Consider the following 23,811-nt stretch of genomic DNA (forward strand, 5'->3'; position numbering starts at 1 on the left):
CCGTACCCCCCTCCACACACTCCCCTACCTCTCATCTCACTCTACTCCCCTCCATGCACTCCCCTACCTCTCATCCCACTCCACTCCCCTCCACGCACTCTCCTACCTCTCATCCCACTCCACTCCCCTCCACGCACTCTCCTACCTCTCATCTCACTCTACTCCCCTCCACGCACTCCCCTACCTCTCATCCCACTCTACTCCCCTCCACGCACGCTCCTACCTCTCATCTCACTCTACTCCCCTCCACGCACTCTCCTACCTCTCATCCCACCGTACCCCCCTCCACGCACTCTCCTACCTCTCATCTCACTCTACTCCCCTCCACGCACTCTCCTACCTCTCCCCTCTCATCTCACTCTACTCCCCTCCACTCACTCTCCTACCTCTCATCTCACTCTACTCCCCTCCACTCACTCTCCTACCTCTCATCTCACTCTACTCCCCTCCACGCACTCTCCTACCTCTCATCTCACTCTACTCCCCTCCACGCACTCCCCTACCTCTCATCTCACTCTACTCCCCTCCACTCACTCTCCTACCTCTCATCTCACTCCACTCCCCTCCACGCACTCTCCTACCTCTCATCTCACTCTACTCCCCTCCACGCACTCCCCTACCTCTCATCTCACTCTACTCCCCTCCACACACTCCCCTACCTCTCATCCTACTCCCCTCCACGCACTCCCCTACCTTTCATCCCACCCTACTCCCCTCCACGCACTCCCCTACCTCTCATCTCACTCTACTCCCCTCCACTCTCTCCCCTACCTCTCATCCTACTCCACTTCCCTCCACACACTCTCCTACCTCTCATCCCACTACTCCCCTCCACACACTCTATTCATTGGTAGGTCGCTCATTCTCCTATGCTGGCTCGTCCGAAGTTCCCTTTGCCCCAGACATCCGTGCTGTGGTGGAGTCCCTGGCCCCGGTGCAAGTCCAGGCTCAGGGCCTTCCTCCTGTCCTCTGCCTCACTGCCTGCCTTGCTCGCGCTGTACAATGCACACGTTCCGTGTTACTGTGCAGCCTCGAGATGTGCCTCACGCGTTCACATGGAGACCCACAGACTCGCACAGACACCCACAGATTCACATAGAGTGACCCACAGATTTACATAGAGAGACCCACAGACTCGCACAGACACCCACAGATTTACATAGAGACCCACAGACTCGCACAGACACCCACAGATTCACATAGAGAGACCCACAGATTTACATAGAGAGACCCTCGGACTCGCACAGACACCCACAGATTCACATAGAGAGACCCACAGATTTACATAGAGAGACCCACAGACTCGCACAGAGACCCACAGATTTACATAGAGACCTACAGACTCGCACAGAGACCCACAAATTCACATAGAGAGACCCTCAGATTTACATAGAGAACCACAGATTCACATAGAGACCTACAAACTCGCACAGAGAACCACAGATGCACATAGAGACCCACAGACTCGCACAGAGACCCACAGATTCACATAGAGACCTACAGACTCGCACAGAGATCCACAGACTCGCACAGACACCCACAGATTCACATAGAGTGACCCACAGATTTACATAGAGAGACCCACAGACTCGCACAGACACCCACAGATTTACATAGAGACCCACAGACTCGCACAGACACCCACAGATTCACATAGAGAGACCCACAGATTTACATAGAGAGACCCTCGGACTCGCACAGACACCCACAGATTCACATAGAGAGACCCACAGATTTACATAGAGAGACCCACAGACTCGCACAGAGACCCACAGATTTACATAGAGACCTACAGACTCGCACAGAGACCCACAAATTCACATAGAGAGACCCTCAGATTTACATAGAGAACCACAGATTCACATAGAGACCTACAAACTCGCACAGAGAACCACAGATGCACATAGAGACCCACAGACTCGCACAGAGACCCACAGATTCACATAGAGACCTACAGACTCGCACAGAGATCCACAGACTCGCACAGAGAACCACAGATTCACACAGAGACGCACAGATTTACATAGAGACCCACAGACTCACATAGAGATCCATAGACTCACGTAGAGTCCCAGAGCCCCGTCTAGAGACCATGGTTGAGCGTGTCGATAAATGAGACACGTCCTCGCTCTTCATGGCGCCTGTAGAGGCTACGGAACTGAGCACCTGCGCCACTCCTCATGCCTCTGGTGTTCTCCGCCCCTCCACCCCCCCGTACCCCCCCCCCCCCACACCCCGCAGGATGCACGGGCGTCCGCCCCCGGGCTGGCGCTGGCCCCTGGCGACGACGACGCGGCGAGTGGTGGCGCCGCGGCGAAGCTGGAGGAGCTGGAGTCGCGCGCCGCGGCTCTCGAGCAGGAGCACGAGCAGCTCCAGGTGGGGGGGGGGGGGGGGGGGCACCGCCTGGCGCAGCCGCAGCCGGCGCCGGCAGCGGCAGGGTGCCCGTCGCGCACAGCTTTCTCGTGGACGACGATGATGATGAGGTTAAGGATGATGATGAGGCTGATGATGATGAGGATGATGATGAGGCTGATGATGATGAGGATGATGAGGAGGATGAGGAGGATGATGAGGTTGATGATGAGGATGATGATGATGAGGTTGATGAGGATGATGATGATGATGATGAGGTTGATGATGATGAGGATGATGATGAGGATGATGATGATGAGGATGATGATGATGAGGATGATGATGATGAGGATGATGATGATGAGGATGATGATGATGAGGATGATGATGATGATGAGGATGATGATGAGGATGATGATGATGAGGATGATGAGGATGATGATGAGGATGATGATGATGAGGTTGATGATGATGAGGATGATGAGGATGATGATGATGAGGATGATGATGATGAGGATGATGAGGATGATGATGAGGATGATGATGATGAGGATGATGAGGATGATGATGAGGTTGATGATGATGAGGTTGATGATGAGGATGATAATGACCGTATTTTGCGTTCGAACTCGGACATTGGGTCTAGATTTGAAGTTTTCGTGACTGCAAGGATTCCTACTCTTTGGTTTTTTCGGTAAAGTCACGTAGGTAAAAATTAAAATAAATAAAATCACGACGTTTCAGAGACGCACTTAAGCGATGTGCTTTCGCTAGGTTGTCCCCACCTGAAGAAGGACGCTTGTGCTGCGCCCGAAATGTCGTGATTTAACTTATTAAAAATTTTTACCTACGTGACTTTACCGAAAAGAGTATCGGACATTGGGTATTTTGACACAGACGTCGGATGGACAGCTACAGGAACATTAAGAGGTGTGGTGTCCGGAAAAATGTAAGGAACTGGAAAGAGAAGGGGGGGGGGGAAGACCTCGCCGAGAACGGCTTGACGACGACAAAAAGAGATCGGTGCCAGAGAGATGTGGCACTACTTGAGCATATTGGCACAAGACAGGGGAAAGTTTAAACAAATGATGAAATGTGGCGTGAACACCTCCGGGCTGTCTGCACATGGGATCATGTTGATGATGGGAGGACAGTAGATCTGGCAGAGAGGTTGGGAGCGGCGCCCTATCCTATGGATTTCTGGCAGTTCACAAGTGTTGGCTCAAGCGTCCCTGACGCATGAGACCGTGTGTCCAAATACGGTCCAGGGTTGTGCTTGTGTTCAACCATTACTGCTAAAATGAATGCACTCCCAGAAGGCCGTGCCACTGATGGGATGAGTAAAGAAAAAGATCTTCAGATTTTTCACGTGCAGGGATATGCATGTGAAAGAGGAGCATTGTCCGCTTATCTATTGCTAATCACAAATGGTGGTGGTGACGGGCGTGGAGGTGGTTGCCACTGTGATGATGGTCGTCGCTTTGGTGATGAAAGTGTTCATGGAGTTGATGGTGGTCGTGGTGTTCGTGGTGGTCATGGCGGTCGATTTGGTGATGGTGGTGGTGATGACAATGTTGATTTCGATTTAAAGCTTTCGTGACTGCAGGGATTCATCTTCTTGGTTCTTTCGGTAAAGTCACGTAGAAGGGAAATAATACAATAATACAAATAAAACATAAAAGAATGCTCACGACGTTTCGGCCACAACGCAAGCAGCCGTCCTCAGGTGAAGAACAGGTCTGTCGGAAAGGTCTGCTAAAGTCCTCTTGATATGCAAATTATTTTGTCAAGGCGCTCTTCCCCCTCCAACCCAGCTTAAATATACGCTCCAAGCCTGGTGGTGTTTCATTCAGACGCTGTCTTTCCGACAGACCTGTACTTCACCTGAGGACGGCTGCTTGCGTTGTGCCCGAAACGTCGTGAGAATTATTTTATTATGTTTAATTTTAATTATTTTATTATTTCCCTTCTACGTGACTTTACCGAAAGAACCAAGAAAATGTTGTTGATCACTACAAAACGTGCTGCTGCTGCTGGTGGCGGTGACGGTAGTGGTGACGTTGGCTGCGTCTCTGCCCAGGACACGGTGCGGCTGCTCACGGAGGAGAAGCTGGCACTGGCGGAGTGCGCGGTCAATACCGCGCTCCTGCGCCAGGAGGTGGTGCGCCTCAACAAGGAGGCGGGCGACACGAGGAAGGAGCAGGACGACCTGCTGGTGCTGCTCGCCGACCAGGACCAGAAGATCATCGCTCTCAAGGGCCGCCTGCGCGAGCTGGGACACGCGGTGAGACGCGTGGCGCACGCGCCGCAAATACCACAAACGCAACGGCGCGTGACGCAGCTGTGTTTTGGCACCGATTCACGTCTGGCCTCATTTTTGCTTTGTACTTTATGTTGTTTGTTTCGCTCTGGTAGTTTGAGTGGCCCAGGTCTCACTCTCTCTTGAGTCGGCACCTGGTTACGCGACATCAACTTTGAAACTGTGACACGTGGCTCTGTGGGAAGTGTGGGGGTTCCACGTGCTGCGACAAGGGCTCTGCGGCACAAACTGTGTTGATGCCGGGTCGGTGCTGTGGCACGTGCGTTGTGGCGCACCGATGTGACTATCGGTGGCACATTCTTAGGTTTTTTCGGTAAAGTCACGTAGGTAAAAAATTTTAATTAATAAAAGTAAAATAAAAATAAAAATCACGACGTTTCGGAGGCAACACAAGCTTCCGTCTTCAGGTGGAACAGTCACAGCACGATAGTTGTATTTATACGATAGCTGTATTGATACAGCTATCGTGCTGTGACTGTTCCACCTGAAGACGGAAGCTTGTGTTGCCTCCGAAACGTCGTGATTTTTATTTTATTTTAATTTTATTAATTTTAATTTTTTACCTACGTGACTTTACCGAAAACACCTAAGAATATGAATCCTTGCCGTCACGAAAGCTTCAAATCTAGAATTAACGGTGGCACATTCGGCCGAGTTCACCGACACGCGCCGAGCGTGGTGTCGTGGGACACTTGGGTACGCCGAGTTGTCGTGGTGACCGTGGCTCGTTGTGCCGAGTCGCCGTGAACCGCGTGCGCTTGCCGTGGCAGGTGGAGAACGACGAGGATGAGGACGACGACGACGATGAAGATGACGACATCTCGGAGGGCGGAGACGACGAGGGTGCGGGGGCCGACTCCCCGGATGAGTAGAGAGGTCGAGCTGCACGGCGCCGCGTCGCCTACGACCCCCCCCCCCACACGGAGAGAGAGGAGCGACGGCGCAACCGTGACCAGAAGGACGTCGCACATCCCCCAGCCACCTTCCTCTCGCTTCCCAGCCCCCTGCCTTCGTCGTCCCCCCACTCCCCGCGCCTTAATCTTCCGCTCGCTCCCTTGCCTTCATCTCCAACTCGAATCTCCCACCCTCCCCCAACCCCCACCCCCCACCCCCGCTTTGTCTTCAATCTCCCTGCTCCGCTTCGAAGCGAGAGGCGACGACGCGCGGCGCCGGTAACGTCCACCCTCGTGAAGAAACCGCGGCGTGGAGTGGACAGGGGTGAGGGTTGGGAGAGGGGGGGGGAGGGCGGAGATGTGCGGAGGGGGGCCGGCCCCCTAGTGGGGGGCACCCCAGGGTTGTCCCTTTAGTCGCCGCACCCATCCCTCCAATCGCCGTGCCCCTCCCCGCCACCGTTGCCGAGATGCCTCCCGCAGGACGGTTCGTTCGCAAAACCCAATAGAGCAATAGGAATGTTCCGGGGGCGAGATTGTCCACGCGGTGTTTACGAGTTGACCGATGATGATGATGACGACGACGGCGGGGGCGGGGGCGGTAGCGGCGACAATGTGCTGCCATGTATACAAAGTATACTCTACTAGAGAGACGGCGCGTGCGTAACGAAGAGGGGCGCGCTGCCCCAGCGCACCGGAGCCAGGCCGCGAGCTGTGCGCGTTGTTGGTTTGCGAGCGACGGGGGAAATTCGCTTGTCCAGGTGGAGGTCTCTCGGCAGCCGGTGACAGCCGGAAGTCGAGAGCGGCGGTGTGGTGGCCCAACTGACCGCTCGGCTGTGGTGGACCCCCCCGCCTCCTCCCCTCCCCCGGCGTTCATGGGCACGGGAACAAGGGATTGGTGAGTGTCAGCATTATGCAGAGTTGTTTTAGCAGGGGTTGTGGTTAGGCTTAGGAATGAAGGATTAGGGTTGTGGTTTTGATGTAGAGGTGGGAACAGTGCCCGGGCTTCGCATTTGGGATCGGGTTGGAACTTGCATTTTAGATATTATTGAAATTATGGATAGAATTATTGATAAGTATAGGCTTAGCGTTTGGGTTAGGGGTTATGCGTAGGGGTGGGGTTAACGTTAGGGTTTGGAGTTGGGGTCCCGGTCGAGGGACAGGGGGATGGAGTTGGGCTCAAGGGCTGTGATGGGCAGCGGCTCTGCCTCTACCAGGGCAGCAGTGCTCCTCCACGCCCTGCTGCCCTGCAGCGCTCCCAACGGCACGCGGTGGGGAGGAGAGGCCCTGGGGCGGGTGCCGTGGTAGTATTTAAGACGTGCGTCCACGTTGATGCATATAGAGAATGTGTGTTGGATCGCAAGAAGAAGATATATTTTAGGTTTCATCGATTTACTCGGTTTGGAGGCTGCCCCTCCCTCCCTCCCTCAGCCACGTGGGGCTGTTGTTTTCGTATGTGATTCATAAAGCCGTTCCTACGACAAACGATTCTGCTGCTGTTGATTCTGGTGCCCCGCCTCTGCTGATGCTGCTGCTGATGCTTCTGACGGTAGCTAGGATATGGTAATTACCTTGCCTGGTATGCAGGAGGTCGTGGGTTCGATTGCGTGTGTGTCTCTCTCATCCCGTGGATTTTTATTCGGGTCCTCCGGTTTTTCCCCTCCACATTTATAAGCACGCGTTTAGAGCAATTTGGCTGCTGTACATTTCCACGTGATGAGCCGCTTCATTGAGCTGCCCCATTTGTGGCCAGGTAGCTTCTGAAAAAAGAGATGTATATAGCTCTGGGCCTCACCTGGTACAATAAAAAAAATAGACTTGGGAGTGACTATTTAGACACCGCAACCCAGAGACTACATCCTCCAGCCATACACTTGTACATAAAACACAACCCCTACAAGAACAGTCGACCAGCAGCAACAACAACACAACCATTCTTACTAAGATTTATTCATCATGCAGTGGTTACAGTTATCTCCATGAACACGTGTTACAGGTTAGTACAAGAAAAGCACCTGCAGGGGGGATAGGCTGGACGAGGTTATAGAGGGTAGGGCTAGGAATGCAAGCACACCACTCGTGTTACATAACCACAGCGAGGCACACCGCTACAGTGTTATATAATCAGTAAGGTACACCAACAGTGTTGACCAATCAGTGGCCCACCCCTACAGTGTTGACCAATCAGAGTGGCACACCCCTACAGTGTTGACCAATCAGAGTGGCACACCCCTACAGTGTTGACCAATCAGAGTGGCACACCCCTACAGTGTTGACTAATCAGAGTGGCACACCCCTACAGTGTTGACCAATCAGGGTGGCACACCCCTACAGTGTTGACCAATCAGAGTGGCACACCGCTACAGTGTTGACCAGAGTGGCCCACCCCTACAGTGTTGACCAATCAGAGTGGCACACCCCTACAGTGTTGACCAATCAGAGTGGCACACCTCTACAGTGTTGACCAATCAGTGCGAGTGGTCTCCGTGGTAGGCTGGCCGGGTTCCCCGCGTGTCTCCATCGCAACACGGCGCCCTCAAACCCCCCCATGCCCCCAGCGCGTTCGCTGTTTACGCGAGAGGCCCTCTGGCCGCGACCGACCGATCGATCTATCGATTCAATCGGAGAAGCCGTAGCACAACCGTGAGAGGGAGACAGCCCCCCGCGGCGAGGCGCGCAGTGGCCCCAGGGGGCGCTGACCCGTGCGCCACATTCCCTTGGTGCGGTTCCCCCCGCCGCCCCAACATCAACCGCTACGTATATAATCTTGATTTATATATGAAAGAACAAAACCTTAGAGCCGCCCTATCGTGTGGCCAACGGAGGCCGCGAGGAGTTAATTGATTTTAAATCGTGGCGAGGGTACGGGACCACGTGCTATAAGCCGGTGCGCAAACACGTGCCCCGACATTGCCCCCCTCCAAACGTTGGGGCACGTGGTTGGTCCCATCGTTGAGCCAGCAGCGTTCCATGTTTACGGAGGGGTTGCTGGGACTGCGGTGACCTTGAAGGCAGGAGGGGGGGAGGCATCTTTAGGCGGAGCTGCGATCATGTTCATATCGTCACCACCGATGATATCACCGTCGTCACCACCGATGATATTAACGTCACCACCGCGATGCCATCGTCGCCATTGGCCACCGTGTTACTACCGTGAACGCACCCTCGTGATATACCAGCACCATTACCGCTCAGCGTACCGGCGGTTTAACTATCACCAACGCGGACGACATCACCATAGAAATATCACCGCCGCCATCATCGCCGACGGCATCATCACAGGCACCATCATCGGCAACTTTACCAGCAACGTTCATTCATCACCACCCATTATTTCATCGTCGTCGTCGTCGTCATCATTAACCGCGACATGTTTACCATCGCTACAAATTCATCATCGGCATCATGACAGACACCTTAGAGCTGATGGGCTGTCATTGTGTATGACGAGGTGAAGGTGTGTGGTGGTGTTGCTGCACGTGTTGTTGTTGCGGGGCAGGGGGCGGAAGGGAGGGGGGGGAGGTGCTTAGAAGAGCAGAGCCTCGTCCACGTCGTCTGTAAAACAAAGAGATCATCAGCACCACGACCAACATCACCATCATTAACATCACACCACTGACGATCATCAATATCACCACCATCGATGCCATCATCTCCACCATGGTCCCATTGGATCTCCCTGGGTTCCCCCCGGGCCCCTCTTGCCCCCCCCCCCCCCCCCCCCCGGGGTCTCCTGCATCCCCCTGGAGAGTCCTCCGTGATCTCTTTGGGTCCCTCTGGGTCTACGAGACGACCCCCGCCCTCCCCCCCGGGTCCCACCAGGCCCCCACTGGGGCCCGCGTACCGGGCAGGAGGCCGAAGCAGGCGCCCCACTCGGGCAGGGAGATGAGGCGGTCTCCGTCGGCGTCGCAGCGCAGGAAGAAGCGCGTGGTGCAGTGCTCCATGGGCACCAGCGGGGCCCGCAGCGGGGACAGCTCCGAGTGGGACAGGTACCTACAGCGTGCCCAGCACACCGGGTGAGTGGGACAGGCATCTACACAGGTACCTACAGCGTGCCCAGCACACCAGGTGAGTGGGACAGGCATCTACAAGGTGCAGAGATGTTCATCGTACGGGGTGCTGGTATCCTGTGGGGGGTGCGTGTTGTATGCCCATGTGCTGGCGCCGCGCGCTGGTGCCAAGCGGTGGTTGCTACGTGTGGTTGCTACGCGGTGGTTGCTACGCGGTGGTTGCTACGTGTGGTTGCTATGCGTGGTTGCTACGCAATGGTTGCTACGCGTGGTTGCTTCGCGCTGGTTGCTACGCGCCGGTGCCGCGCGCCGTCGTCTTGCCTGTCTGCCGGGCGGGAGTCGAGCTGGGCGAACTGCCAGTGCACCGGGTAGATGTACATGCGGTAGTTCTTGACGAAGTCGCGCTGCAGCAGCTCGCGCGTGTGGTCGCCCTGCCGCAGGCGCCGCTCGTCGCTCACGATCTTCCGCAACTGCAGAAGCCAAACGCCGCCCCCGCCCCCCCCCCCGACGTGGTTAGCACAGCGAGCAATTCACACGTACGGGCAACACGGCAACCGGCCGATCGGTCGTCGAGTAACAACGCCGTATTCTTGGTTCTCTCGGTAAAGTCACGTAGAAGGGAAGTAATAAAATAATAAAAATAAAACATAAAATTATTCTCACGACGTTTCGGCCACAAAGCAAGCAGCCGTCCTCAGGGTTCGGAGCGCAGCGTGCTCACCGCTACGCTACGGCTCTTTGTCTTTATTTATCGTACACACACACACACGTATACCGTACTTGCACAACAACCCACGCCGCTGTGTTTGACGATGCGGGCACAGCCCGCGGCAGTTTTCGCGGTGCGGGGCGATGTTCCCACGTGCTTTTGACGGCCGCATATTTTTGTTCAAATGACTTCACGGTGGGGGGTAGGGGGAGGGGCTATTCTTTATCGTTCACCGTGAAACGGACGGGCACATGGTATTTTCACGGTTGACAACGCACTGGCAGTATTAACCAGGACGAGCTTTGCGACTGAAAGCACGAACGTCGAACCCAAGCGCCGAGCGCGCCACCGCCCAGCCGTGTGACCGCCCAGCCAGCCTGCGAGTCGGTCCGCTAGTCAGTCAGACTCCCCGATACTTAACGAGTCAGGCAGGCAGTCGGTCAGTCAGCCAATGATCCCCGGCCCTGTCTCTCCGTCTGTACGTGAGGTTTGTCACAAGCGCGTGATCAGCAGAAACACAATCGTACCGCCCCTTGCCCACCCCACTCACCCCGTACCCTACGTATAATGCCCCACCCGCTCGTACCCCCTCGTTCTCCCCGTGCTTCCACAGCACCCCCCATATACCCCCCTACTTACCACTCTTGCCCCCCCCCCACCCCCGTGTCTCCTGTACCCTCCTGCCCCCGTGCACCCCCCCCCCCCCCCGTGCCGTGCCTTGCGCCTCTGCTTGTCGGTGAGTAGCTCTCCGCGCTCCTCGTCCCTCTCGTACATCTGCACGACGACGTTCTTGAGCCAGTCGCGCATCCGCAGGGGAAACTCGGTCAGCTCCACGTCCAGGCACGGCGTGATCTCTGTGCCCCGGGGGGAGGGCGTGGGGGGGGGGGAGTAAGGAGGCGGGGTGGGGGAGCGAGGGAGGCAGGGCAGTGACATCAGAGCAGCATCACAGCGAGCACGATTTAGGACGTCACCGGACGTCACGGGACACACACCCATGTAACGCACGCGCCATCCCACCTGAATGCATCCGTGTGCATCCGTGTTTTTTGCGCCTCGTCGTCGTCGCGGTTGTAGCGCACTGCGCTACAAAGCCGGTGACCTGAGTTCGATTCCTGCTCACAGCCAACACCAGTGACGATTATCTGAATCGGTCCTGGGCCTCCACTAGGTCGACTCGGCCTCAAGTGTGTATCTGATGCGGTGTGCAAACATCGCCACTCGGGAGACAAAGGCGGCAGGGCGTGATGCTGGCCACCCACCCTCTCGTGTACCGTGCCGGCCTTCATAGGTGCTACGCACCCTAACCGCACTTGCCCCAACAACCTGTTGAGGCTATGCGGGGGATCTTTGTCTTTGCGTACCCTTGCAGGGCCCGATGTAGTCGAGGTGCAGGTGCCGCCCCTTCTTGGTGCCATCGAGGGCGCAGCGGTGGGCATCCAGATGGCAGCGCGACGGATACGTGTGGTTGTCCGTGCCACACAGCTGCACCACCACCATCAACACCATCATCATCATCATTAACCATCATCATCATTAACCATCAACATCATTAACCACCAACGCCATCATCATTGTACCTCCGATTTGCACGGTTGGCTACGTACGTTGCAGAAAAAGTTCAACATACATAGCTATCATCAACACTACCATCATCATTGTCATGAATATCACCAACAACACCATCAACATCACCATCATTGAGCATGTGTGCTGCAGAACTGCACGACCACAATCAACATCAGCAACATCATCAGCATCATTGAGTGGATGTGGTTATAAGTACCGCACAGCTGCACCACAATCTAGACGACCATAGACATCAACAAGAACAGCACCCACCCCTATCATCACCACCATCAACAACATCCGCATCAACAAACGCACCACAACCAACACCACCCATCGACATCAACAGCACGATGTTGCCGCCGATGGTGGTAAGGTTGTTGTTAGTTTCATAAAAATGCCTTTCACGAGCATGGAGCTGAGCTCTTGTGAACAGGCGATGATGCTGGATGTCATAAGCCAGCGGAACCTCGGATAGACAATCGTCAACATTCTGTTCGCTTCTCAACACCCTTCCTCCTCCCCCCTCGCTCCCCCGATCCCCCCATCCCCGTCCTCTGGTGTGAGCGCACTGACGTGGCAACTTGATTTGGTTGGCTCTGTCGCTGGGTGGTGGAGGGAAACTGTTAAACGTAATTCATGATACCTACGACAGGATTTAACCCAACAGAAACTAATTACGGATAAATGTTATTGTTGGCGGCGATGACGATGTTGATGTTGACTATGTTGATGTTGCCGTTAATGTTGACAATGTTGATGACGATGATGGCGTTGACTATGAAGACATCACCCACCATGGTGTCAACGCTGCTGCTCGACTCGCAGGTGTCGGCACTCTGGCAGATGCAGACGGGACGCGACTCCACGTCCACCTCGCACACACGGCCCGGCTTGCAGGCGAACCCCAGGCACGGGTCTACACGGAGACGCGGAGACGTGGGGTCACGGGGGACATGGGGTCATGGGGACGTGGAGACACCGGGGACGTGGAGACACGGGGTGACGAGGACACAGGGTAATTGAGACACGAGGACATGGGGTCATGGGGTCATTGAGACACGGGGACATGAGGTCATGGGGTCATTGAGACACGGGGACATCGAGGTATGGAGACACAAAGACCGGGACAATGAGACACCACAGGGACGCAGGGTCATGGAGACATTAAGACATGGAGATGTGCAGTTACGGGGACACGGGGACATTCAGAAACGGGGACATGCCGGCCGGCCCGACTTACAATTGAACCCCAGGCAAGGGTCTACACAGAGACACGGGGTCATTGGGACACGGGGTCATTGGGACACGGGGACATTGAGACACGGAGACAAGGGGACGTGAGGAGGTAGATGCATATACACATGGGATCACGGATACATGGGGACATGGAGACACAGGGATGCGGAGACGAAGGGACAGGGAGACAAGGGGACGTGAGGACTTACTGATGAGGGGGGTCTCTTCCTCCTCCTCTTCCGACTCCTGTTGGAAGAGGAGGGGACACGCGTTAGATACGACTCTAGAGAAGGAGTGAGGCCAGTGTCAGGGTCTGTTACTCTAGAGCAGTACTGAGTCCTGTGTGAGTCTCCATTATGCTAGAGCAGGACTGAGACCTATGTTAGGCTCTGATATTCTAGAGCAGGACTGAGGCCTGTGTGAATTCAGGTCATACCTCAATCACCACCTCCTCCTCCACCACTGGAGTTTCCTCCACCACCACCGCGTCCTATGGGCACAGAGAGACACTCTTCATGTGCAGCCCTAACCAGAACCCATAACCCTCATTCGAACCCATAACCTCAACCCTAACCCATAGCCATGACCTAAACTCTAATCATAACCCTAACCTAAACCCTATGTGTTGACTAGCACTAACCCATAACCCCAACTTAAACCCTAATTCTAATCCCTTACTCGTAACCCCTTACCCTAACTATAACTTTAACGCATCCTTAAATGGAGCCTATAAGCCTCACCCTAACTGAGGGGTTGGCAACTACATTTCGTAAAAGTTCAATAGGTCGAGAGCCGAAATGCACTGTGGTGTATACGAGACGGTGGGTCCGTCATAGATAACGTCACGAAGCAGTGCTGATCCCTGCCATTGGTAAACTGGACTCCCATGGTAAACTGAACCTCCATTGTAAATTGGACTTACATGGTAAACTGAACTCCTATTATTAAAATAGACTCCCATGTTAAACTGGACTTATATGGTAAACTGCACTTCTATGGTAAACTGTACTTCTGCTGTAATATGGACTCCCATGGTAAACTTGACTCCCATGGTCAGGGGTCATCAACCAAAAATAACAAAAACAGATTTTTATTTTATTTTAATTCGGAGAAAAGAAAAAAAACCCCTCAATATTTCAAGAGCTGCAATGCAGCCCTTAAAGAGCCGCATTCGGCTCCGGAGCCGCAGGTTCACCGAGCCCTGCCCCAACCCACATCTCATGACCCCCACAGAGTTACTCACACCCTGAGTCTCTTCCTGCATCTCCTCCTCTCCGGCCTCTTCCTGGACCTCCTCCTGCGGCTCCTCCTCCCCCACAGTCTCCTCTCCCGCGGTCTCCTCCTGGATCTCCACGTCTCCGTCGTACTCCTGCACCTGATGGGAGAGCACGTGGTGACCCCTACTGTCACTTCCTGTTCGAACCCCCCACAACAGCCCTCCTCCCTCCCCCCCCCACAAAATTCCAGCCCCGATCGGTGAGCGCCTATTAAGGCCGGCGCGTGTCCAGCGTTGGACGACTGTTGTGCGGGAGTCTCCGCGGTGATCAAAGAGTTTGTCCTGGTTCCTCGTGGTCATGCTGCGTGCGTGCGCGTGTGTCCACTTGTAGTACGTGTCGAGTGGGGGGCGGTGGCGCAGTAGCCACGAGCCTGGCGACCCGAGTTCGATTCACACCAACGGCCACAAACACCCGTGACGATTATCTGAACCCTGAACCGTTCCTGGGCCTCACCTCAGCCTCAAATGAGTTCCCTGGAGCGGTGTGTAAACATCGCCACTTGGGGAGACAAAGGTGGCCAGGCGTGGCGATGGCCACCCGGCCCCTCATAGGTGCTCGCAAACAGCACTTGCCCCAACAGTCTGTTAAAGGCTTTACAGGGGGTCTTTGTGTGCACACATGCGCCTAGCCTGGCACCAGCGTAGTGGTGACTTCAGGGCTCTTTAGCGGTGAAGGGCAGTGGTTGCACGTGTGTGTTGGTGGGCGCCCCAGCAGTCTGCCGAGGCTGGTCAGGGTATCTTTGTCTGCGTGTGTGATGGGGCATTTACTCCGGGCGGGTTCCAGGCGTCGTCATCGCCGGTCCGGACGTCTGCTTCGTACTCCTCCATCGCCTGCAAATACCAAGACAGCAGCCCAGGTGAGACGACAGTGGACCAGATGAGATGACAGTGGCCCAGGTGAGACCACAGTGGCCCAGGTGAGACCACAGTGGCCCAGGTGAGACGGTGGCACAGGTGAGACGGTGGCCCAGGTGAGACGGTGGTCCAGGTGAGATGACAGTGGCCCAGGTGAGATGACAGTGGCCCAGGTGAGACCACAGTGGCCCAGGTGAGGCCACAGTGGCCCAGGTGAGACGACAGTGGCCCAGGTGAGACCACAGTGGCCCAGGTGAGACCACAGTGGCCCAGGTGAGACACGGGCCCAGGTGAGGCAGGGGCCCAGGTGAGATGACAGTGCGCCTGTGTGTGCACTAAGAGCAAGCCTGTGTGTGCACTAAGAGCGAGCAGGTTTGTACTGTGATTTCCCAGATGTGTGAAAGGAGTGCCCAGATGTTGCAGGGACTCACGGGGACGGCCAGGGCTGACCCTGCCAGACCAAGCAGCAGCAGCAGCAGCGCCCACAGCTTCATGGTGACAGCTCTGATGGGAGACACACTGACACACAAAAACAAGACAAAGATCCCCAATATAGCCTGAACAGACTGGGGCAAGTGCTGTTAGCGAGTACCTATGAAGGCAGGCACGGTACACAAGGGGGTGGGTAGCCAGCACCACGCCCGGCCGCCTTTGTCTCACCAGTGCCGATGTTTTAACACAACGCACCAGGTACTCATTTGAGGCTGAGTAGACCCAAGGGAGGCCCATGACCAGTTCAGATAATCGCAACTGGTATTGGCCGTGAGTGGGAATCGAACTCGGGTCGCCGGGTTAGTAGCACTAGCCACTACACTACCGCTCCCCACACACATAGATACAAAGACAAAGATCCCCCATATAGGCGTAAACAGACTTTTGGGGCAAGTGCTTTTTGTGTGAGCACACACAGATACACACGGATTAGTTCGTGCCCCACCCTCACCAGACCTCACCAGCAACCACGCTCACTCACCCACCCTCACCTGCCCTACCACCTTCAACCCTGCTTCGCCAAGCCCTTACCAACTCCAGCCTCACTCACCCACGCTCACCCACCCTCCCATCCTTAACCAACCTCACCAGGGCTACCTTCACACCCCTCCAGAAAACTCTCTGCACTCTGTAACCCCATTCCCTGCGACCCCTCGTCCCAGAATCCCTGTACAAGACCCCCCCCCCCCCACCAGACCCCCCCCCCCCACCAACCCCCCCCCCCTCACCAGACCCCCCCCCACCAAACCCCCCCACCAGACCCCCCCCCCCACCAGACCCCCCCCCACCAGACCCCCCCACCAGACCCCCCCCCCCACCAGACCCCCCCCCCCACCAGACCCCCCCCACCACCAGACCCCCCCCCCCACCACCAGACCCTTCTCCCCCCCGCCCATCGAGACCGCAGTGGGACCCGGCTCGGCGGCCACGTGACTTGGGCCAGAACAGAACCGCCAGAGAACCACAGAGAACCACAGAACCACAGAGCCACACAGAGAACCACAGAACCACAGAGAACCACAGATAACCAGAGAACCACAGAGCCACACAGAACTACAGAACCGCCAGAGAACCACAGATAACCACAGAACCACAGAGAACCACAGAGCCACACAGAACTACAGAACCGCCAGAGAACCACAGATAACCACAGAGAACCACAGAGCCACACAGAACTACAGAACCGCCAAAGAACCACAGATAACCACAGAACCACAGAGAACCACAGAGCCACACAGAACTACAGAACCGCCAGAGAACCACAGATAACCACAGAACCACAGAGAACCACAGAGCCACACAGAACTACAGAACCGCCAGAGAACCACAGATAACCACAGAACCACAGAGAACCACAGAGCCACACAGAACTACAGAACCGCCAGAGAACCACAGATAACCACAGAACCACAGAGCCACACAGAACTACAGAACCGCCAGAGAACCACAGATAACCACAGAACCACAGAGAACCACAGAGCCACACAGAACTACAGAACCGCCAGAGAACCACAGATAACCACAGAACCACAGAGAACCACAGAGCCACACAGAACTACAGAACCGCCAGAGAACCACAGATAACCACAGAACCACAGAGAACCACAGAGCCACACAGAACTACAGAACCGCCAGAGAACCACAGATAACCACAGAACCACAGAGAACCACAGAGCCACACAGAACTACAGAACCGCCAGAGAACCACAGATAACCACAGAACCACAGAGAACCACAAAGCCACACAGAACTGCAGAACCACCAGATAACCACAGAATGTGCCCTGCCGCGCCTGGCTCAGTGGGCCCGCACGAGCTGACGGGACAATGTCTCACGCTGTTGCTGGGTGAAATGTCCTGGGAGCCCCCCCTCCCACGCACTGCGCTCACAAAAGCCTCTTTATTTGGGTTCGGGTTTCCAGGGCGCGCGGAGTCTCTGGTGGAGACCGTACAGTGCAGAGTGGGAGGGCAGCTTCGTGGATTCCATTCTGCCTGACATCACCAGCGGCGGCGGCTGCGTTCGCAACGCAGCCGCTAACGCAGCAGCGGTTCTCATCGGCAGTTGTATCAGCCATCACAATCGGCAGCAGATATGGCATCATCGGTAGCAGCAAAAATGTCAGGATCATCGGCAGCAGCCAGAGTTGCCACCTGTCCGGTTTTTCCTGGGACGTTCTCTTGCCGAGTGAGTGAAGTAGCGGCTGTCCCGGGGAGCGTTCCTTAACATCGAGTCCTGGTTCTTGCCGTTTGTGTAGCGATGATAACAGTGATCCACCACTCGAGACGACGCATCCACCTGGCTTTCTCTTCTCTTCCGTTAACGTGAGAAGTTCCCCTCCCCCGTTCCCCAAGATGACCTCCCGGTTTTTTTTGTAACTCGGAGTTGGCAACCGTGTCCCGCAGCGACAGCTATAATAACATCATTATTATTATCGATCAACATCGTCAACATCAACTTAAACTCTGAACTCGATGCTCAATATCCACCTGCAATTGAATCCACCTATCTGAGTCTACGCGATCTACAATCCTGATCAACAAATCGCCTAACTGATTTATAATACATCTGGCAAAGATATGTCCGCCAAACCTTGACACCAATTCCCTGCTGTACAATTCTCCTGATTAAGAATCCACCTAATTCACAATCCAGGTGGATTTTAAATCGGGTTAATTGTAATCTTAGGTGGATTCTAAATGAGGTGGATTATAATCCAATAAGTTAAGTTGATATAGAATCCAATTGATTTATCTTCCACCAGGTGTACAGTCCACCGATTTACAATCCGCCTGGACTGGAATCCACCTTTATTTACAATCCCCCTGTTCCAGGTGTTATCAGCCCAGGTATTTGGCACAAACACGAAACCAGGCGCCGCGTTCGAATTGTTTTGCCGAATCGGCCCAAAACGGATCTCACTGCACGGGGAGCTGTCCCCATTGTAAGCGACGGAGATAAGGGTTTCGTTTCGTCAAAACGCCTCTCCAGACGAGGGGACATTCCGCCAACAATGCGCCGGGCTTAACCGTTGACGTTTGGAACGCCGCCACAAGCAGTTAAAAGTTAAACAAACGTTTGTATTTTACCAGGTGAAGCCCGCTGAGCTATATAGCTCTTATTCATAAGCGACCTGGCTATCGCAAATGATATCCCGACAAAGTGTGGCTCTTCGTGTGGACATTTAAAGCAGCCAAATACTCTAAACGCATGTTTTTAAATGTGGAGGTGGGAAATCGGAGGACCCGGAGAAAAATCCACGCGACCACGGGCAGAGAGAGACGCAAACTCCAAATATACAGCAGCAGGCGTCAGGGTCGGGATCGAACCCACGACCTCCTGTATACCAGGCGAGGTAGTTAACATCTCACTGCCGTTTCACCAAGAGTACTCTGGCCAACCTCGCGATGGGTTGTAGCCGGGCTGGCCCAGAACCCCCTCCTGATGTTCGTGAGAAGGGGCCTCAAAGAGGCAATGCCGCCAAGGGGAATGCGAGAGACAAGAAGAGTGTGATGGTGGTGCTGATCATGGTGGTGATTGGGGTTATTGGGGTGATGTGGTGGCGTTGATCGTGTTTGTGATGGAGGGGGGTGATGGTGCCAAAGAAGGCTTTGTTGATGGTTGGTAATGAAAAATGGTCGGTGTGGTTGTGTTAGTTATGTTGGAGATGGTGTTAGTGTTGGTGATAGTGATGGTGGTAATGGTTTTCACGGTTGGTGGCGATGGTGACTGTTGAATATGAGATTATTGCGGGAGCACGCCAGATATCCTCGAATGATCTGGACACAATCCCATCAGTGAATTCCTCCAGAAGGCGAGGCTGCGTTGGCTGGGTCATGTCGCCCTCATACCCAGCCACCTAGATCCAGCTTCTGGATAAAGGTATCTAGACGGGCACAGCAAAGGCTCGAGAGAAGAGATGCGGTGCAGGAGGATGTGAAGCTGTGTGGACTCGCCGATGACTGGTCACAGTGGTGTCAAGATCGGCCTCTGTGGAGGACGCTACTGGGCAGCTGGAGGCAGTCGCCCTCCACCAACCACGTAACAGAGAGGAGAGACGCTCACAACAACGAGCGAAGAGCCGGGCGTATAAAACGGCAGTGGGGGGAGCACAGGTGGTGCATCTGCCAGTCATCTCAGTCAACGCGTGGCACATGGGTCTCTCCCGTGACCTCCTCCTGTCAGCAGCGAGCCTTCCAAACGTCTCGCGTGATCGCCTCAAGGTGCACCTATAGCCCAGCACAAGCGCCGCGATGAAGCCCATCAATGCCACTGCGGTTGGAGCTGATGGCGATCGCTGTCGTAGAGATGGTCGCGATAGTACTGAATTGGTGGTAGCTCTGTGGGCAACACGAGCCACTCGCGAACCCATCGCCAGCGAGCTGTGCGTCCCTGGTGGCCTCGGTGCCATCCTGGCATCTGAACTAAACAAAAAGCTATAAACGAATCTTCTTGGTTCTTTCGGTAAAGTCACGTAGAATGGAAATAATAAAATAATAAAAATAAAACGTAATAAAAAACAATATATTACTATATTATTATTTTATTTTATTAAACATAAAACATAATAAAATAAAATATATTATTATATTACTATTTTATTATGTTTTATTTTTATTATTTTATTATTTCCATTCTACGTGACTTTACCGAAAGAACCAAGAATATGAATCCCTGCAGTCACGAAAGCTTTAAATCGAAACTATAAACGAATGTTTTTGTATTTTATCAGGTAAAGGCCCCCACTGAGCTGTGAGCTCTTTCTCAGTAGCGACCTGGCTATCACAAATGATGGTTCAGCGAAGTGGCTTTTCGCGTGGACATTTATAGCAGCAGCTAAATATTGGGGAGCGCGTGATGTCGATTCTAAATGTGGAGGGGAAAACCGGAGGACACGGAGAGGCATCCACGCGTCCACGGGGAGAGAGAGAGAGACACGCGAACCCCAATCACACGACAGATGTCAGGGTCGGGATCGAACCCAACAACCTCCTGCATACCAGGCGAGGTAGTTAACATCTCCTAGCCACAGTGATGATGATGAGAGAGACGCAAACTCCAAATATACAGCAGCAGGCGTCAGGGTCGGGATCGAACCCAACAACCTCCTGCATACCAGGCGAGGTAGTTAACATCTCCTAGCCACAGTGATGATGATGAGAGACACGCAAACTCCAAATATACAGCAGCAGGCGTCAGGGTCGGGATCGAACCCACAACCTCCTGTATACCAGGCGAGGTAGTTAACATCTCATAGCCACCGTGATGATGATGATGAGAGAGAGAGAGAGACACACGAAAACTCCAAATAAACAGCAGGCGTCAGGATCGGGATCGAACCCAACAACCTCCTGCATACCAGGCGAGGTAGTTAACATCTCATAGCCACCGCGGCGAGATGTTCTTTCCGTGGTAATCCGGACCGGGGCCCCACACCTGCCCAGCTCAGAGGCCAGGCCGGGCCCAGGCGTGCTCGCAAGGTGGTCGTGGTAACGCCGCATGGGAGACGGTTGCATGCCTGTGGTGGCTGATCCCATCTCTGAGAATGTGCCGCTGGTCAGGAAGGCGAGGCGCGCGCGCGGTGGAGGAGGAATGCGTTGCAGCCCCAGGCGGGGGGAGTCGTGGGCAGGTGGATGGGCCGGCCCGGTGGGATTCCGGGGGGAGTTGGGGGCGCTGTTTAGGGGCGCTGTTTAGGGGCGCCCACTAGTACCGTGTGGAGGGTACATGGAGCCCCTGTTGTGCTGGTGGTGGTTGTTGTGCTGGTGGTGGTTGTTGTGCTGGTGGTGGTTGTTGTGCTGGTGGTGGTTGTTGTTGTTGGGTAGTGTTGCGGTGAGCGCGCTGCACTACGGGCCTCCCCTAGGTCGACTCAGTCTCAAATTGAGTAGCTGGTGCGGTGTGTAAACATCGCCACTAGAGAGACAAAGGCACCCGCTCGCGTGCCGTGCCGGCTGTCATAGGTGCTCGCTAACAGCACTTGCTCCCACAGTCTGTTCAGGCTATACGGGGGATCTTTGTCTTTGATGGTGTTAATAGTGGGGGGAATGGTGTCAGTTATGATGTGAGTTATGTTGTGAGTCATTGTGATATTCATGATGTTAGTGATGGTGATAGTGTCCGTAATGTTAGTGATGTTATTGGTAATGTTGGTGATATTAGTGATGATATTAGTGATGATAATGATGTTAATTGTGGGGGTGTCAGTTATGATGTGAGTTATGTTGGTGATAGAGGCGATGGAGTTAGTGAGGGTGGTGGTTGTTATGGCGATAGTGGTGTTCAGTGATTGTGGTGGTGGTGTTAGAGTTGGTGATGGTAATGGGTCTTGGTGATGTTAGTGACGGTGGTGATGTTAGTGACGGTGATAGTGGCTGTCCAGTCGAGAACTGTGACCGGTTCCTGAAATATCTCTGCAGCCCGCACTCAGCACCACTCCTTATCCACGCGCGCAGTCGAGAGCGGCAGTCTATAATTAGTCGACAGTATATATAGTACCGTCTATATAAATATACTGTATACACACAGCACATGTGTGGGTGTGCTGACCAATTGGGGGCCTTGGACAAAAGTTGTCTGCCTCCTTTCAAACCTTCAAACCCCCCACACCCCCCTTGTGAGATAATAGCGGAGATACACACACGGGAGAGACAGGGAGAGAGAGAGAGCGGTGGTGAATGAGATACGGACAGGAAGAGACTGTTGAAAGGGGTCAAGGCGCAGACACGCAATTGCTCGCTCAGGCCACTGCTGGAGAAGAGGGAGCTTGGGGGGGGGGGGGTATCTGCTCGACTCTCCCACGCCGAGTAGAATTATCGCAAGAGGTGGTAGTACCAACACACGTGCCCCTCCACGTGCCCCTCCACGTACCCCTCCACGTGCCCCTCCATGTACCCCTCCATGTACCCCTACAATACCCCTACACAGCCACGTGCCGATCGACCGTGGCCAATCCCCGCTTACAAAGACGCAGATCACCCCCCCCCCCCGGCGTAGCCTTAACGGACTGTTGGGGCAAGTGCAGTTCGCGAGCACCAAATGAAGGCCGGCACGGCACACCACGGGGAGTGAGGAGGGGGATGTGAGTGACCAGCCAGCAACCCACGCCCGACCGCCCTTGTCTCCCCCAGTAGCGACGTTTACACACCGCGCCAGGGTTACTCATTCGAGGCGGAGTCCACCTAGGGGACGCCAGCCGGAACCGAACTCGCCGTCACCGCTGCGTAAACAGAGACAGCCGGGGGGGGGCTGATTTGACAAACTTTACCCCCCCCGCTACTGAACGCAACTGCCGCGCCCGGAGATCGAATCGCCCACTGGATTTCGAGTCCAGCGGCCGTTGCTGCATTCTCAGTGTCAACAGCTCAACACGAGGAGGGCGTCAATAAATCACCGCGGCGATGATGATCACTGCGCACGCCTCGCCCTGATGGTAACCGTGGCAGGGCGTCACGCGAGATTCGGGGGTCGCGCCGTAAAGCGAAACCACTGAGAGCCGAGGGTGCCGCTTCGAGACACAGACCTCCAAAGTTCGCGTCGCGAAAGGACGCGTGCAGTTATGAGTTACCCGTCGGAGGCCGTCGGACTGCGAGAAGGGCTGCGTTGCAGAACGAGAGAGTGAGCGAGAGAGTGAGCGAGAGGTGGGGGTTTACATAAAGCAAAGTTTAAAAAAAAAATTACGAAATGATGAACGAAGCAAAGTGCCGACTACACCGAGCATCTTCTTGTTTCCACTGATCGTAAAAAAAGGACGCACCGTTGCATATGTACGGCAGGTTTTGTATTGTTGAAAACCGGTATCTTCACGCGGTTACCGGTTTACACAAAAAATATAAAAGATGTACGTGAACAACCCTGCTGTAGTGAGAGAGAGCTGGTGAGTCCCGCTGTTACCTGATGCTCACTCACCTGAGAGAGAGAGTTTGTGAGCCCTGAGAGTGACGCAGCTGAAGGCTTCCACTCACGCGCCAGATCGACGGATCTCGGTTTAAGCCGCTGACTTGAATCTCTCCCCTCTCTCTCCCTCACTCGTCCCACCCCCTCACTCCCTCACCCTCATCCCACCCTCCCACTCTCTCACTCAGTCCCACTCCCCTCTCTCTCTCTCACCC

The 23,811-nt window shown here is 54.6% G+C and overlaps 2 protein-coding genes across 7 annotated transcripts in view; one reads left to right on the plus strand and one right to left on the minus strand.

The window, feature by feature from the left end:
* LOC144732078 (general vesicular transport factor p115-like) overlaps positions 1-7,983 on the plus strand; it is a 32,611-nt gene extending 24,628 nt beyond the window's left edge. For both annotated transcript variants that reach the window (XM_078613332.1, XM_078613333.1), the window contains 3 exons: positions 2,242-2,376; positions 4,433-4,636; positions 5,443-7,983. In XM_078613332.1, the coding sequence (XP_078469458.1) occupies positions 2,242-2,376; positions 4,433-4,636; positions 5,443-5,544 (441 nt within the window). In that variant the 3' untranslated portion in view covers positions 5,545-7,983. The remainder of the gene's footprint in view (positions 1-2,241; positions 2,377-4,432; positions 4,637-5,442) is intronic.
* Positions 7,497-23,811, minus strand: LOC144732079 (SPARC-like). 5 transcript variants are annotated; one of them, XM_078613335.1, is made up of 12 exons: positions 23,609-23,811; positions 15,649-15,736; positions 15,131-15,193; positions 14,330-14,461; positions 13,523-13,576; positions 13,296-13,332; positions 12,645-12,766; positions 11,643-11,763; positions 10,999-11,135; positions 9,894-10,042; positions 9,407-9,555; positions 7,497-9,117 (listed from the first exon to the last, which is right to left on the minus strand). In XM_078613335.1, the coding sequence occupies exons 2-12, from the start codon at positions 15,709-15,711 to the stop codon at positions 9,089-9,091; spliced, it is 1,056 nt and encodes a 351-aa protein (XP_078469461.1). In that variant the 5' UTR covers positions 15,712-15,736; positions 23,609-23,811; the 3' UTR covers positions 7,497-9,088. The 5 variants fall into 5 exon arrangements, with proteins under 5 accessions (XP_078469461.1, XP_078469462.1, XP_078469464.1 ...); XM_078613336.1 differs by having other exon boundaries at positions 23,594-23,763; XM_078613338.1 differs by lacking the exon at positions 23,609-23,811 and adding an exon at positions 21,066-21,207.

The sequence above is a fragment of the Lampetra planeri genome, chromosome 41 (genome assembly GCF_965212315.1).
Source record: "Lampetra planeri chromosome 41, kcLamPlan1.2.h2, whole genome shotgun sequence".
NCBI classification, from domain to species: domain Eukaryota; kingdom Metazoa; phylum Chordata; class Hyperoartia; order Petromyzontiformes; family Petromyzontidae; genus Lampetra; species Lampetra planeri.